This window comes from Bos indicus, chromosome 24 (genome assembly GCF_029378745.1).
Source record: "Bos indicus isolate NIAB-ARS_2022 breed Sahiwal x Tharparkar chromosome 24, NIAB-ARS_B.indTharparkar_mat_pri_1.0, whole genome shotgun sequence".
Classification (NCBI taxonomy): domain Eukaryota; kingdom Metazoa; phylum Chordata; class Mammalia; order Artiodactyla; family Bovidae; genus Bos; species Bos indicus.
In genome coordinates this window covers 53,207,367-53,225,776 of record NC_091783.1, presented here as the reverse complement: position 1 = coordinate 53,225,776, position 18,410 = coordinate 53,207,367, and the positions used below count along the sequence as shown (strand labels likewise).

The 18,410-nt window shown below is 38.1% G+C and overlaps 1 protein-coding gene across 1 annotated transcript in view; it reads right to left on the bottom strand.

The window, feature by feature from the left end:
* Positions 1–18,410, bottom strand: part of DCC (DCC netrin 1 receptor) — a 1,293,116-nt gene that overhangs the window by 161,659 nt on the left and 1,113,047 nt on the right. The window contains exons 16-18 of the mRNA XM_070779092.1: positions 14,043–14,138; positions 8,624–8,856; positions 1,137–1,275 (exon numbers count right to left, since the gene is read on the bottom strand). Of these exons, the coding sequence (XP_070635193.1) occupies positions 1,137–1,275; positions 8,624–8,856; positions 14,043–14,138 (468 nt within the window). The remainder of the gene's footprint in view (positions 1–1,136; positions 1,276–8,623; positions 8,857–14,042; positions 14,139–18,410) is intronic.

Here is an 18,410-nt window from a genome sequence, read left to right as displayed (position 1 = left end):
GTTGAAATTAAACAACTAGAAAAAACTTCTTGCAGAAAGAAGTGCCCTCAGAATTGTAAAAATATTCCCAGTGAACTCAGAGTTAAGGTAGTAATCTGAAATTAAAATTAGAACTGCCATGCTATAGGACAAATTCAAAAGGAAAAAGAAATTCAACTTATTCAGATAAAAGTTTTACTGCCATACATTTTAGAATTTAGAAATGTGTGGTATAGTTTATCCCCAAATATGATGTAATACCATGAAAGCTATTAAAATGTATGTTAAACCCTATTTCCTTCAGATGTCGGATCTCTGTGAGCTATAAATGCAAAGTGCACTGCATGTCTGCTAAGGTTACAAACTCAACATTTATGACCCACAGCAAATGTGACTGGAAAAATTTACAGTGAATTGCATTCACTCTCGATTTGAACTATTGCAAAATGCATGAAAGTTTTCCATTGTGTTGCCTTATTTCCAAACAGTGAACATGACTCCCTAGAAATTTCTTCCCAGTCAACTGTGTGTGTGTGTGTGTGTATGTGTGTGTGTGTGTGTATGTGTGAGTGTTAGTTGCTCGGTCATGTCGATTCTTTGCAGCCTCATGGACTGTAGCCCACCAGGCTCCTCTGTCCATGGAATTCTTCAGGCAAGAATACTGGAATGTGTAGCCATTCCCTTCTCTAGGGGATCTTCCTGACCCAGGGATCTCCTGCATTACAGGCAGATTCTTTTACTTCTGAGCCACCAGGGAAGCCCATGAGGTAAGCACCCACGAGCCTACAGCTGTAATGTGATTCTTCATTTTGCATCTAATTTTTTTCCAAAAAAGTAAACATCTACAATGTCTGTTGATGAAAGACACACATCCATTGGACAGAGTAAAATGCCTTTACTTCAATGTATTGAACAGCAGATTTATATTCAGAAATCCTCAATTAATGTACAAATTAAAACCAGATTACTTATTCCCCTGGGGACTCATTTTCTTCTTATTTAGAGTCGGAAGAACAGTATTTGATATAAAAGTACTACGAATGATTTTATGCATGATTAAGTGTAATGGAGACATCATAGCCCACACACGTTCCAGATTCCTCAGAACCGAGAAAGTACCAGCGGCAAATACGTAGTGCAAAACTTTCCTTACATACCTGCCTCATACGTGGTGGCATGTGCGGTCATGCTCCAGGTGCTGGACCTTCTGTTTTTCGTGACCATGACTGAGAACTCGTACATTGTGTTTGGTTTGAGGCCCGTTGCTGTGTAACTCAGAGACGTTGTGTCTTCTGACTACACAAGTGGGAAATAAGAAAAGAGATAAAAAAATGAACTTTCTCAACTTGGTAAATCAAGACACAAAGGAAGACTATCCAAAGCAACAAAAAGGAATTTATTTCCAAACAGCAGAAGACCCAGGACAAAGCACTGACTTTATTTCCTTTCTGTCCCAGTTCACACTGGCTGATTGTACATCTAAAACGTAATCGATAAAATCAGGTGTTATGTTGTTCAAAGGGGCAGATAGCTGATAAATTTTCCCAAGTGAGGCAATAACCACAGAGACAGGACCAATTCCACTTCCTTCTGTCAGTTCCATTTGTAAGGTTATCTGCACTGACTTGAACTTCAATTTATTTCTAATAATTGAAAACTTTTTTTTTCAGAGGCTTTAATGTTTTATATATTTCACATAAATTATTATGGTTATTTTCCATAGGTAATAAAATGAATTTTTAGAGATCTAATGCTTATTATTTTTTTTAAAACAAGGCTTATGATGCAGACTTCTACGGATGCAGGATCTAGATAGCCATTATAAAGAAAATGGACAGCAGCAATATTGTGTCGTGTGTTCTTCTTTCTCTATGAACAGATCACATTAAACACAGACTGAAGTACAGTCACTGGAGCAGTTAATCAGGAAGAGAACAATAAATCAGATAAAATTTAAATGATTACGTGTTAATATTTTCCTCCTCTGAATACATTATTTTTCTTTTAAACAACAGGTTAAGGATATTTTAGTAGAAAGTAAATTAGCTGTCTCTATTGCTTACTCAATAGACCAAAATTGTAATAATGAAACAGGTTAATCTCCCAGGTTAATGTGTATTTTCCATATGATGAGGCAAATTTAAAACTACTTATGCCTCTTATACATTTCAATTTATGATTGCTATTTAGTCCTTAATCTTCTTCCAAGGTTAAACATTTACTTTTAAGTTTACTACATTTGTTGTATTTCTATGTCTAGAAAAATCAAGGAAAACATTTTGTCTCCACCTATGTCATAACTATCTCCTCCCTAGCTACTCCAGTATATCTTTCTTATTTTACTATGAATCCTTCTTAGACTATAGCTCTGAAAATCCTACATTTCATTATAAAACCAAATAAATATTTAACTGTACTAATAACATTTTGATGATGTGCCCATCCATCCTATTAAAGTGATGACCTCATAAACATTTATCAGAAGCTCCTCTTAAAAAAAAGTCATCAAAATGTGAGCCCTAAATAAATGCAAAAATAATTTATAGACTCAGAAAGATGGAACCCCATAAAAAAAAAAAACATGAAATGGGCAGCTAGTATCTGACGTACTGATATATAACTTCCAATCTTGCCTTCCTTCCCTGTCATGATACCACTAAGTCTTAGAAAGATGGGGAGAAATGGGGCAATGAGATACAGTTTGGCTAGGAGGGAAGGACACACTTTAATAAAACTTGTCTCTTTGAACATAGACACAACTGGCCTTTGGGAGACAACCAAGCAGCACTGCCCTTGCTTGTGTTCCTAAATGACACACCTGCATCATTTAAGTACCATGAATTCCCTGAATTTTCCCAGGAACATTATGGAAGGTGACAGCTCATCAGAAATCATTAGCCTGAAAGTACTCTGGGAAGTCATGGCTGTGTGTGTGTGTGTGTGTGTGTGTATGTGTGTGTGTGTCCATGAGAGAGACAGAGCACAGAATATATAGGTACTACCTCTCTGAGCCTCGGTTTCCTCATTTATAACATGGAAATAACCATAGCACTGACTTTACAGTACTAATTAAAGTGCGAAAGTAAAACATGTTATCTGGCTCAGAGTAGGTACTAAATAAATGTTAGCTACACTATTTTATGCATTGCCTAGTGTGAAATACAGGTACTGTATATGTCGTATATATACACATACGTACATATATATATATGGAATTTTATGTGCGTGACAAATTCTCCATTGAGCTATAAGAATTTTGAGGACACTGGATCTTGCTTAACTTCGTATCTCCTGTAATACCCATGCTCTAATCAGTAGTCAGTGAATGCATTTTGAAAGGAATTTTATGTAAAATATCAAGTGAGCAATCACTTTAGTAGAAAATAAATTATATAAAAAGTTCTCTATTTGATAAGGAAAGTCAATATAAAATTTTGGGCAATCAAAATATGAATGTCTGGCCTGACATGGGACTAACTGAAGTAGAAAGTATTCCTGTGGGGAGTGGTCTGGATAAAGCCATCAGGTCATCTGAGGCTCTAGTTTGATGGGGAATTCTGTCAAGTTGTACAACCTACCCATAAAGATCTCTACATACATACACAGCTGTAAAGAATCTTACTTATTCTTTTTATAGTAGGTGTCAACACCCCAGTCACATAGATGAGAAAAATGAGATTGAGCGAATTAAATGACAGGCCAGGACACGGCAAAGCCAGCTGGTAAGCCCTGGTCATTTGCCTCTAGGAATGTATTTGGTCATGTATGAATGTGAGAGTTGGACTGTGAAGAAGGCTGAGCGCCGAGGAATTGATGCTTTTGAACTGTGGTGTTGGAGAAGCCTCTTGAGAGTCCCTTGGACTGCAAGGAGATCCAACCAGTCCATTCTGAAGGAGATCAGTCCTGGGATTTCTTTGGAAGGAGTGATGCTAAAGCTGAAACTCCAATACTTTGGCCACCTCATGCGAAGAGTTGACTCATTGGGAAAGACTCTGATGCTGGGAGGGATTGGGGGCAGGAGGAGAAGGGGACGACAGGGGATGAGATGGCTGGATGGCATCACTGACTCAGTGGACGTGAGTCTGGGTGAACTCCGGGAGTTGGTGATGGACAGGGAGGCCTGGCGTGCTGCGATTCATGGGGTCGCAAAGAGTCGGACACGACTGAGTGACTGATCTGATCTGATCTGATGTATTTGCCCCCGTTTATACTGTGCACTCTCTGCCCAGCTTATATAGTGGGGAGTGAGATGAAGTAAGAGATGATAGAGGGTGTGCATTCTCTTCCCAGCTTATAAAGCTATAGTGGGGAGTGAGATGAAGCAACAGACCATAGTGGGTGTGAAAAGTTCAAAATGCAAAACCAAAGCATTCTATTTCCATTCTTTATAAAATTTAAATGTATCATATGCCCATTCTGGATTGACCAGGTACGGTCTGTATTTATCCTTGCTCTCCAACTTAACTAACTCTCCCCCTCTAACCCTTCTTCTCAGGATGTGGGTGCAGAGTGTGTATGTGTGAGAAAGGTGATGAAATGTTAGTACTTAAAAGCTTTATTAGGTCAAGAAGGTGATGAGGAGAGAAAAAGTAACAATATTATTTTTATTCTCATACCTCAACCCATAAGTGAACTCAATCTCTCCTTACAGATGATTTTTGGTTGGCTGTCTTCTGCAGGCATTCTTAGCGAAACTCAATAATTCTGTCTGTTCTATTAACAATTCAACTAAAAAAAAAATACTGCTTTTGGAAATTTTGGAGCGCCAATCATTCTGCAGAGATCATTGTCCCTTAGAACATTTCACACACCGGCAAGGTACCCCGTGGCCATTCTGTGAAATGAATGTACAGCAGCACGGGCATAAAATTTTTAAAGTAGTCCTTTAAAATAAACTTAGAATTGGGTAATCGGCATATAAAGAGATTTTTTAAAAAGTGTTCTCTTATGTCTCATTTATTGTTTTATCTGATAATGTTATCTTTATTTATGGTTCTGCTGTGTCTTAAATCTGATACCGTAAGAAGATGGATAGGATGCTTATTCCGATGATACTACTTGGACTAAGCTGGAGAGTTCCTCCAAGTACCTGACCTCGCAGGGAGGCTGAACCAAAGGAAACTGCTTTCCAATTGGTTTCAACAAAAAACTGATTTACTATGAAATGTGAATTTTACGCCCTTTAAAGGCTGAATGAAACTAGAAGCAGAACTAGCATGACTGCCGGAAAAAAAAGAGGCAGACTGACAAAATTATTGGTGGATTTTGCTTTAACTCCAGGGTCTTAAAAGTCAGAAATTTCCAAAGGGCATTTTAATCCCCCCCAGATCAACTCTGGCTTGAGGCTGGATTAAGCACAATGGCAGTTTAGTGGAAAGAACATTGGATAAAGTATCAGGAGATCCAAATTCTCCTTGAAAGCTATCCCAGTAAAGTGGTGCGGAGGAGGGATACAGCGGCATATGAAGATTCTGGAGTGCTGGGGTCAAACTACTGCTCCCTCCGTTGCTGGGTAACACTTGGGCTCCTTGTTTCTCTTCTAGTTTTATTGAGATATAATCAACATACAGCACTGTGTAAGCTTAAGATGTACAACTTAATGATTTGACTTACATACATCAGAAAGTGGTCACCACTAAACAGTAAGTTTAGTGAATACCCACCATCTCATATAGATGCAAAATTAAATAAATAGAAACAATATAGTTTGCTTGTGATTAGAACTCTTAGGATTTATTCTATCAACTTTCATATATAACACCAACCAGTGTGAATTATATTTATAATGTTGTACATTATATCCCTAATGCTTGTAACTGGAAGTTTGTTCCTTTTGACTGCCCTCCCCTCCCTGCTTATGCTCTTATTTTTAAAGCTACCTTCTTCATCCTAAATGGGCTTTGCTTGTGGCTGACATGGGAAACAGTCTGCCTGCAAATGCAGGAGACCTGGGTTTGATCCCTGGGTTGGGAAGATTCCCTGGGGAAGGGAATGGCTACCCACTCCAATATTATTATTTTTTTTACTTTATTATTCTCTGCTGAGAATCACACAACGATTTTGGAGTTACTGGGCCAATTTCTTACTTAGCCAAGAACATTTTTATATTTTCTAAATTTTAAAATAATGAACATGTCCTTTTTATAAAGAAAAAAAGTGTTCAGAAGAAAGGAAAGGCATTGCAATGGCATACGCATAGTAAATGACAGAAGGACCCATCATGGTCAAGGTGAGGAAATGTGCACACCGCTGGAATCGTGCACCTTTGATGCTGGCGATCTTTGGAGTAGCTCTCTGTCTTAGCCTGTAGGAGAATGGATGTGAAAGCACATTTGAAACCCACTCCTCACACTGATGTGATCTTCTGACACTCAGCTCTGACTTTTCCCTTTGGAGAGGTCAAAACTTGCCTTTGGAAGATGGGTCTCTTTTTTTTTTTAAATTATTTATTTATTTTAATTGGAGGATAATCACAATGTTGTGGTGGTTTTGCCATACATCGACATGAACCAGCCACGGGTGCACATGTGTCCCCATCCTGAACCCCCCTGCCACTTCCCTCCCCACCCCATCCCTCTGGGTTGTCCCAGAGAACCGGCTTTGAGTGCCCTGCTTCAGGCACTGAACTGGTCATCTGTTTTACATATGGTAATGTACATGTTTCAGTGCTGTTCTCTCTCTTTTTTTTTTTTGTTCTTTTAAATCATCCCACCCTCACCTTCTCCCAGAGTCCAAAAGTCTGTTTTTACATCTGTGTCTCTTTTGCCGTCTTACATATAAGGTCATCGTTACCATCTTTCTAAATTCCATATGTATGCGTTAATATATTGTATTGGCATTTCTCTTTCTGACTTAACTTCACTTTGTATAATAGGCTCCAGTTCCATCCACCTCGTTAGAACTGACTCAAGTGCGTTCTATTTTATAGCTGAGTAATATTCTATTGTGTATATGTACCACAACTTCCCTATGTATTTGTCTGCTGATGGACATCTAGGTTGCTTCCACATCCCAGCTATTATTGTAAACAGTGCTGCAATGAACATTGGGGTACACATGTCTCTTTCAATTCTGGTTTCCTGGGTGTGTATGCCCAGCAGCGGGATTGCTGGGTCATAAGGCAGTTCTAGTTCCAGTTTTTTAAGGAACCTCCACACTGTTCTCCATAGTGGCTGCACCAGTTTGCAGTTTGACGAACAGTGTAAGAGGGTTCCTTTTCTCCACTTCCTTTTCAGCATTTATGTTTGTAGATTTTTTGATGGCAGCCATTCTGACAGGCATGACATGATAACTTATTGAGGTTTTGATTTGCACTTCTTTAATACTGAGTGATGTTGAGCATCTTTTTATGTGTTTATTAGTCGTCTGTAGGTCTTCTTTGGAGAAATCCACTCCAGTATTCTTGCCTGGAGAATTGTACAGAGGAACCTGGTGGGCTACAGTCTGTGGGGTTGCAAAGAGTCGGACACAACTGAACGACTAACTCTTTTTCGTCTTAAATAATCATTTTGTGAATTTTTAAAATATGCTTTCATGTATTATTTCACTTGAATAAATTCTGAATTCTGTAAAGTACTCCATGGAGCTGAGTTTATTACACATTTCAAAATTGTAAGTAACAGCGTTAAGTATGTGAAAGTGAAAGTGTTAGTCACTTATTCACGTCCAATTGTTTGCGATCCCACGGACTACAACCTGCCAGGCTCCTCTGTCCATGGAACTGTCCAGGCAGGAATACTGGAGTAACAACTAAAAGACGTTTAAGGACCTCTATGATCTAGCATAGTCCTAAGTAAATGGTGGACGCTTAACAATTATTCAATCTCATTTTACTCTAAATTTGTGTGTTGTTATATACACTACTCATGTGGTAGGCTTAGGAGGTAGTGTTCGATTATATAAATGAATATTAGTTGGAATTGCTATGGCTGACTGATAGAGATGTGAACGGATGACAGTGCCTCAAATGTGTATCTTTAAGGAGCTCCTGGGTTGGGGTTAGTGTGTGTGTGTGTGTGTGTGTGTGTGTGTGTGTGTGATGACTTGATGAGAGGACAGGGATAAGGGAGCTGGTCTAATTCATCTTAGTTAAAGGGGAGGGTACACTGTGCATTCTTTACCACATGAGGGCCTTTCAAGGCTAAATGAGGAAACAGATGTTAATGGCTTGAGGTGTGTTCACCATCTAAGGATAGAATAAAAAAATCTTCATGTACTCCTCATATTCACTATAAGATGGGTCTCTGCATACAATGTTAATATGCGTGACTGCGGCATAAACCTAGATTCCACATGAAAAGAAAAACGCCAAAATCTATCCAAGAAACTAATGCAGAGCTCTGCTATTTTCAAAAGAAAATGGCATTCCCTTGTACAGAATTACATTATTTATACAAACCCAACATCTGGTAGAATTCAAATAACATTTTGCAGCTCTTGATGCTTTTCTACCTCGTCTTAGAATGGTTTCCTAAGACACAATAATTCCCATGTCAGTTTTAGAGCACTGAGTTTTCAAATGCTTTGTTTTCCATTTCGTGTCACGGCAGCAACATAACTCATGACAGCCCAGGAAGTGTTTCAAACAATGGATGAAACAAATGGCAGTTCAAGGTAAACTTCATACTACCGGTTAGAACCTCACCTTGTATTTCGCGTTTGCAGAAAAGCTGGTCCTCCACCGGACAGTGTAAAGTCGCACTTCGGACGTTTTTTGGTTCTTAGGGACAGAGTTGTCTGCCCAGCTGACCCTCACGGCATCGTGGGTTAGAGCCACAGCCTGTACACCTACTGGTGGGAGCATGGGGGTGGAGACATCTGGGACCGAGGTGGGGAAGTCATCAAGCAAAGGATAATAATCAACTGGGTCAGTGGGATCTGGGTTTAAAAACCCGACCAATGAAGCAAACAAATAAATACATAAACAAAAGAGTTAAAAACATAAATATCAGTGGCAACAGGTCACAATGAGTTAAATGTATGGCAATAATGATGAAAGGGAACATGAGAAGAACAGAAAAAATTATAATTAATTCAATCGGAAAACTCATTAGAAACAGTATTGCTAGATTTCAAAGGTAACTGTTTTCCACAATCTCCTTATTTCCTTAGAATGCTTCTATCAATTTGGCTGTCGCTTCTCGTTACATATTTTAAAAGTCCACTTTTTTTTTTTCTTGGAATGTTGCACATTGCTTCTTCAAAGATCCAGTAGAGAATTCATCAGTTTTATAACTAGAAAGATACATCAAAATAAAATTCTAAGGACTGTCTATTTCATTTCCTCCTGCAAAAGAAATAAATGCCTATCTGATCCCTGTTGTGTTGTTTTTCTCCTTCTCTAAGGCGACTTGGTATCTCTAATGCTTTTATTATTGCTTAGGTTTTATCTGCATAAATATTGTGTAGGTAAGAAACAAACACGGGATAATAAGCAGAGGGCCCTGAGATCCGTAGCAGTCTATGGCTATGACTGCACGATGTCAGACCAAGCCCACATGGCTCAATGATGTGACGGTTAGGTTTCACATGGCACATGGTGTGGTTAGATTGAAATCCTTAAAGAAAGTGTAGAAGTGTCCATCTTACCCACATTCTCACAGAGTAAGCTATTTATGGCATCCCTATATTCTATGCTCCTTGTTCTACAATTTTAAATTCCAAGGAAAGACTTCCTATCATTGGGCCGAGAGACAGAATGAACTCTGTACGGACTGATGAGATTCACAATGAGATACACACATGCTTTGATCCATACCACAATCAGAATCTGAACACTGATGTCTGTGGTTTCACAAAATTCTCTAGGAAAACCTTGTATTTGTTTTGATGCTGCGGATGCCAGAATCAGGAGAGTTTATTTTGCAGCTGGAGAACAAGTCGAATATTGAGCCTTTCATTTATTACTGAAGGTGTTTAAATTTGTTAAAATTTTCTTTTAAATCATACATGTGTTCTCACTAACAAAAAATGAGATGAGCTCTTAGACTGGCCATACAATGGCATTTGGGGAGATGAGGCCTACCAACACATAGAGTGTCTGGAACAGTAAACATACTGAGTTTACATCTGTAAGTATAGTATAAAGACTGTGGGTTGAGTTTCATGATTATGTCACTTTGTTCACTGAATTTTAAAAGTCTACTCCCTACTCATCACTGTTTTCTAATGAAGTATTTAGTAGTTTACTGGGCTGTGGTCTTTGGAGCAAAATATAAAATCTGAAAGGAAAAAGAGAGAGAGAAAAATGTGTGTTTAAAATTTAATGACAGAGCCCAGGCTTTTCATATTTCCTTTGATGTGTCTTCTTATTAAGGGCTCCTTTAAACCTGAATGGGTTTATGAGATGATGAAGGGCGGCTGAAGACACTGCAGCCTCTAGGAGGATCCCAATCAGTCATCAGGCTGGTACATCAGTGGAACATTCTGGCAAAACTAAAGCAGGCGCTGTCTTCACTTGACTTATTTCTATTCTTAGCTGACTTAAAGAAGAATGTTACGCATAGCACAGGACTACTCTCAACCACAAACTCTTAGTAGATCAACTTGTATTCATGGTATCCTATCTATTGTTTCTTTGCCTAATCTAGTTTTGTTGAAAAACTATACTAACTTTATCGTTTTTCATAGATACCCCATATAAGGTTTTCAAAAGTAGTGGTTTTACTTTAAGCAATGGTAATAATTCTGCTATTTCTGGCTTTTAGAAAATTATGTTTTTCATAAACTTCTTGTTGAGTTTCTCAGAGTCTCAGTTCCAGAATGCATCCATAAATTTCAAACAATGCTGTTTTTTGATATATACCTATGAACTTATGTAATTCACAATTTTCTACCCTGGCCAAGTTTTGCTTGCTTATTTTTGGTGGAAATTTTTTTTTTTCAGGCATGGCTTGACATTCTATTTGCCACTTCTTCCATAGTTGGGCTAATGCAACAGCCATAGTTACATGGACAATTTGACTTTAAATTAAAATTAAATACAATTAAAGTGTCATTTATTGTGTTGCACTAGCCTATTTCAGATGTTCAATAGTCACATGAACCTTGTGTCTGCCATACTGGATACAGTAGGTATTTCTAACAAAGCAGAACTTGTTAATAGGTAGCACGCACTGCTCTAAATATATGCTACATATATTCCTAATTGTCTTTCCCTCACAGGTCAGAAACTGAGTAGTTGAATTAAATAAATTATTTTGCTGCCAAAGAACTCTGTTTATGTTTTTTTTTTCTTCACCATTTGCAGTGGTGATATTCAAAAGAGTGGGGAAAAAAAGACAAAAACACAAAATATAGCTTTAAACCTTTTGCTAAAAAGAGAAACCAATTCAATTCCTAATAGTTGTTTTGGTGAGAAAATATAAGTGTTTTAGTCAATATACTAAAGCTCAAAACAAGCTTTTAAAAATAATACAATTTTATATCTGGATTGTACTTCATTTAGACATTTATGAAACAATTGAAAATAAACAAATTCAAACAACGCATCTCATTATTCGCCTGTTCTCATCCAGTCTCCAGGCTCAAAATGTCTTATTCTTGCAACAATATGAAATAAAAATTTTAAAAAACAGCAGCAAAACAAGCACACTGTTAACCTGCCCTTTTGACCTAGTGAGACTTTGCTTGGCTGTAATGCTGATGTGTTCAGAATGAGATGCGGTCCAGAGTGGACCAGCATCTATGAACACATCCATGTGGAAATCACCATAGCCTGATATTCCAGCCTGATGCATTTACTGCCTCTGAGCTTTATTATTATTACTTTATGTTCATCTCTTCCAGGGCTCCTCATGGGAGTACTGTGCAGGGGCTCAGAGACCAAAAATGTCTTCTAAGGATCCCTAAGACACCCTTACTGTGATAGTTTCCTGCAGAACCTAACCTTTGATTCTGTTTATTTGTTCTTTGTTCTCTGTGGTGTGTGAAAACACAACAAAATAAGTCTGCCACATCTGGGCAGGGATGTAGAAAGAGCTGGTTTTATTCATCCTCTCCAACCCCTTACTGACTTTTCCCCAATCAGAAAATCCCTCGTACGCTTTTCAATTCTCAGTATTATTTCATTTCTCAGATCCATTGGGATTAGTCATAGCAGGAAAAAAATGGTCTTATGGATCACTGGTATTCTAGAAACCACTCTGGGGATGCCATATGCTAAGAATTAAAGAATGACAACAAATGTTAAGGGAAAAGAAGTTAACAACACCTCAGACAGTTCTCCAAGCAATTTATCTTCAAGTTATCTGAACTCTATCTCTATTTTAACTAGTTTCTGCTCAAAAAATGGATTTTGGAGGTCATCTTTGTGTTCCTTCCTTGTGGTCTTTAGTTTTGGTAAAAAATTATGAGTTCTTAAAGACGGATCATGGTACAATTTTGTTTGGCCTGATCATGAGCTCAAATTCATAGTGAGGACTTTTTTAACTGTCTTTTACCCAAGGCAGGAAAGAGCGGACTTAATGAATAAACATTATGGGAAGCGCTGGCTCAGCCAAAGTGGTTGCTATCACTCAAAGGAATTTTGGCAGAATAAGAGAATAAGAGGAAGTAAAAATCCCAGACACCCTTCACCATGTTATCTCATGGTTTTTATCCTGGCCTCTATTTGCCTCATATCTCTATACTTAGACACAACACTTTTGACAGTAAATGTTCTCTGGGTAATATTTCTTATTTACCCTTTTTTTGGGAGTCAGAGTCCCTCTGATAATGCAATGCAAGATATATACTGTCTCCATGGATAAATTAATATACTGACATGCACCCAAGCTTTTGCATACCACTTCAGACCGAGCACAGATGTTAAATCCAACAGCCAAAGATTCAAGGAGACTCTGGGATAATATCAAAGGTTTAAAAGGAAATTTGGTGGACATCAATAAAGGGATGGTATGCTGTGAAAACCATCACATGACAACTGCAAATCTGGTTTACAACTGTATATTCTCAAGACAGTTTCTGAATGAAACTTCAAGATTTGGAAAACAAACTGTACAAAGTTCACATAAATTTAGGTGGTAGCAGAAGTCACAGGACCACATCATTTCCTGGAGGTTCATTTATTCCTAGCTGCCAGGACTCATACTCAGGCACCCCAGTGATTTTCCATGGTGCTCCTACTAAATCCTGCTCCTTTGCATCAGATCCTTTGTTGTCATTAAGGTGAAAACAGCTGATAAGTTGAATGAACTTTGAGGATTGTGGGTTTTGAAAGGATCAAAGTATACATTAAAAAGATAGAGTAGGATCCTGGGTTTTGCTTTCACATTTCAGACATAAGGCTATTAGGAGTGGTCACGTGACTTGAGTCATGTGCTGGGTCATGAGCAAGCCTCACAGGGGTACTTATGGTACTTATTCTGTTTCTGAGTAGGTCCAGCCTTATTCACAAATAGTCTCCATAAATGACCGGGATCTCACTTTCTAACCCACCCTTTTCTCTTTCTCATTTCCTTGAGCCCTGTTTTCCTCCTTTGCCTCCTCTAAGGTCCAACTCACATAACAAATTCCAGAAGTGATAAGCCCTTGAAGCAACCAATTCTTTCAGTGCCTACAGGCCTTGGGCACTGTTGGGGTGACCCTTTGGCCCAGCTCAGAAAGAAGCTCCTGTATGACTCAGCCTAGTCCAAACCAGCCCCATGAGGGCAGTTGATGCTTGTTAATATCACCTTGAAGGACCCTCTGCAATGAAGCTAGTGTCCATTCAGGCACCTGGTGGCCTTCTGCAGAGACCCTCCTGCCTACATTGAACTGATTTGGAAATAAGTTGCCCAAAGGAATGAACAATGGTGTCAAGACACCAAAATATGAAGCTACTGGAAACAAATAAAGAGAATAAGGGATCTACATTCTTTAAGTCCAAGTACTAATTTACAGACTGAATTCCTCTCACAATTTTGATAACCCCCAAAATAATAAATTGTGCATGTATATATACACATAAGCCTCGGACATGACTTCATACATTTTTTTCTTCATTATTTGTTTTGTTTCATTTTGGTTTGTTGTTTTCACAACTCAAATGCCTTGTGAAAAAAAGATGAACTATTTCAGCTTACCTGTGATAGATCGGGTGGTAGCACTTTCATAAAGAGGAACTCCTTCTCCTGCATTGTTAAAAGCTTTTAGGGAGATGACATAATGGGAACTTGACTCTGGAGGAAAACAGAGAAAAAAAAATGTACGTGTGGGTTTATTTAATGTGCTGAAATACTCAGGATAAACATTTTCCTGAAATCAAATTGAATATAGTCAATTAAGCAAACAGTTGAAAAATGAGTGAGCTTGATTCTGGGGAAAGGGCAGCAGTAGTGGAAATATAGTTTTTGATCTTCTTGAATCTCCAGGTAAAAAGAGACAGAAAGACTAGATGGAGAAACAAAGGCATTCAGACTTTTATGACAAAATGAGGTGATGGGGTCTGTATGTTCACATCCTAAAACACCAATGGATGTGGACAAACCCCCAAGGCCCTTAGAACCCACACGTTATTAGTATCTGTGGGAGAGAAATTGGAGGGAAACATCAATCCTGAAAACAGAGTAATTCTAAAATAACTACCAGGTAATGCTATTAACAGAAAGTACAATAGACCAGTTTGAGAATGGTAAATATAAACCCTTGAAACTAACCTACAAACTCTCCTTTCTGGGACAGGGTTCACCTTGAGGACAAACTATTGAAAATATATTTAAAATTTATGAGTAGGTCAAACAACAGACATGAAAGGAAGAGAAAGTCCAGATCAAAGTAGGAGAGAGGAATAGTTTTGAAAACTTGGAACGCAAACTGCCACAATTTTTAGTGTGTACCAGGGTTTGGCCAAATTTTCTGTAAGAGACCAAGACAGTCCATACAGCTTTGCAGTCCACCTAGTCTCTGCCACATATTCATCTATATTTGCTTAAAACTCTTCAAAAGTACAAAAAGCATTGTTAGTTCAGTGATGCCCAACAAAAATAGGACCTGGACCAGATTTGACCCACAGGCTACAGTTCCCTGAGCCCTAAGCCCTGAGCCCTGGTGTAAGAAAAACAAGAGGACAGGGAGCTCTGTGTATTTAGAAAAGCTATTTGAATTTCTGAGCATGCAGGGAAACAAATCTCATAAAAGCAAGCACAAAAAAACCTGTTGAGGTTAAGTTTCTTACAAAATAAAATGAGGACACTATCATACCTACAGACAAGTACACAAAAAGAGGATCAAAAGTACACAAGAAAAACACATCAAACCTGCGATTTGCTATCCCAAAGTGAGCTAAGTAATGTTAAGAAAACAAAATCCCAGAGATGCAAGAGTAACATAAATCAGAATGATTACAATTCATAAACGAGGTGGCATATTTCAGAAAGAATTATATTTAAGTAAAGAAGTAATTTTAGAAAGAAAGTATAACAAGGTGAATAAATAAAGCAACAAGGAGAAAACAAAAACAAGAGTAAATTAAGAAAGAATAAAGAAAACGCAGGAAAAAGTGACACATACCGCAGCACACACACACACATTTGAGAAGGAAGAACTTACACTGGAGTAACAGTGGTCCTTGAGGGAAAAAAATCAAAGAAAGGGAACAGAACAAATGCACAGAAAAAAATGCAATGCAAGAAATTTTTGCTGACTTAAAAAAATCTTTTAGGCATGTGGACACAAAGAATACAGGATTTATAAGGGGGAAATGAGATTATTATCAGATTTTTTTTGACAGCATCATTTTGTGCCAGAAGAAACTGAAGTGATTTGAGACACTCAAGGTAAGAAAATGTGATCCAAGGATTTCACAGTCAACAAGAGTTAACTTCAAATATAAAGGGCTGTTATAACAGTTTGATAACACCCAAACTCTTACCAACTTGCAAGGAATCAGGAAATATTGTTCCCCTGATCCTCAGAACCACTGGAAAATGAGCCTTGGCTATTTAAAGTGACCTGAGAGATACTGATCTAATAGCTAACTGAAGAACAATAAATTTAATGAACTAAGACTAATTGAGGGTTAAAAGGAGAAATTTTATTTTGTAACACTACATGTTCTGATACTGTCCCCATATTATAATCATAAGACAAAATTAAGGGAGAATGGGGATAATATATATAGAAACATTTTATTAACTATTATTGATGGTGAGACTATTATTAATGTTACTCTAATACCAATGCAATATGAGATAGAGCAAACGAGAAATCACGAGAAAGTCTAATTCTGCTGTACCCTACGTCCTTCAGATTGGGATCCCTGGTGTGAACAAGGACACACCATGTAAAAGAGAAGAGATGAAGTATTGTGTTCCTAAAATCTAATTGAAAAAAATCAGTTTAACTGCAAAAGGTATTTTATCTCTAATTCTGTCCACTGAAAACATCTAGAAACACTGACTTAGTGACACAGGTATCTTTTCACCCAAACTGAGATTCTGAAAAAAATATATTTTGCACTGCAAGGAACAAAGGCTTCTTGGAGAACTGGTTGATTCCTAGTCTAAGGCAGAAAACATAGCAACTGAGCCTGAAGCTTCCTGAGATCCCAAGTAGAAAGGAAACCATCAAAGAATAACAGGATTGTGTCAAACGGATTTGGAAGTCAAGTTGGAAGAGCTTCCACAGAACCAAAGAGGAGGACAAACAGCTTCAACAAATATAAATGTTGCAATGAAATTAAACTATGACTGTCTGAATTCATAGATACTTTAAAGAATAATAAGAGTTGGTCATTTCTGAATTGGACAGGGGAGCAAAGTACTATCTTCAAGTCCGGGTAATGAGCCACATGTTTAGCATGTCCTTCTTAAACAAACTCTACCAGTGTGCAACCAAACAGTATATGAAGGGTGTATCCTATTGTAACAGTATTCCAGCTAATAAGAAACATGCAAATATCGCTAGTTTTTTAAGAATTCATGATTGCTAAGATAAAACAGAGAATCTAGACATTATATACCTAATGAAATAGGGCATCCCAGGCGGTGCTAGTGGTAAAGAACCCACTTGCCAATGCAGGAGACCTAAGAGATGGTGGTTCGATCCCTGGGTTGGGAAGATTCCCTGGAGGAGGGGATGGCAACCCGCTCCAGTATGTCTGCCTGGAGAATCCCATGGACAGAGGAGTCTGGTGGGCTACAGTCCACAAGGCTGCAAAGCACTGGACATGACTGAGGCGACTTAGCATGCGCACCACAATGAAATAAATAGTACACTGCCCTCTAGTCTGGCTGAAGGGATCAAACCTACTTGGTCTGATCAAGCTTCTGGATCCAACTGCCAATTTGCAGAAAATACAGCCAAGAAACAGGGTGAACTCTAACTTAATTCATGAAATGATATATCGGTTGCATGTAGTTTTCTGTGTCTGTGTTTGATTTTACAACAGCTTTTAAAATGAATGAATTTATCTCTGACAGTGTTCTTTGAAAACTGATTAGATGGATTTTTCTTCATGAAATTTTTATGTGACCTAAATATTCACCTCTTTTAAAGACATGACATTCCAAATGACAATGACACAAGAACCACAATACAACAAGAAGAATAAAATAAAATTACATTTAATGCAGCCAAGGGGCTTCCAGTCAGTGCCTGCTTCGCCTCAAGAGGAGATATTTGTTTTTTTTTAGACTTATGTTATCAATCTGGTTTACCAAAAAAGAGTGATCAGTCAATAAGTATTAAATGCTGTTGGAGATAAAAGAATGTTTGGAAAGGATGGACCTCTCTTGCCAGGTTACAATCATAATTCTGGGCAGAGAACACAATGAAAAAGTACATAAAATTAAGCAGAAAAGTATGTCATACAATGTATGAATGCTACATGAGTTTAGAGGCCTAAAAACTTAGTGGGGGATTAGCTCATTAAGGAATTATCAGACTTGGAACTAGTACTGACGGGCACGGGTAGGATTTAGAGATAGAAGGATGGTCATGGGTCACAGCCTTGAAAAACTCAGCAGTGGCCAAAGAACTGGAGAAGGTCAGTGTTCATTCCAATCCCAAAGGGCGGTGCCAAAGAATGTACAAATTATCATACAATTTTGCTCATTTTGCATGCTAATAAGATTATGCTCACAATCCTTCAAGCTAGGTTTCAACAATATGTGAACTGAGAACTTCCAGATGTACAGGCTGAGTTTAGAAAAGAGGAACAAGAGATCAAATTGGCAACCTCCTACTGGATTGCAGATAAAAGCAAGGAAATTCCCCAAAAATGTCTGTTTCTGCTTCATTGATTACTAGAGAGCCTTTGTGAGGATCACAACAAACTGTGAAAAATTCTTCAAGAGATGGGAATACCACAACACCTTAGAAACCTGTATGCAGGTCAAGAAGCAACAGTTAGAACCTTACATGGAACAACAGACTGATTCAAAACTAGGAAAGGATTATGACAAGGCTGTATTGTCACCCTGTTTATTTAACTTATATACAGAGTACATCAT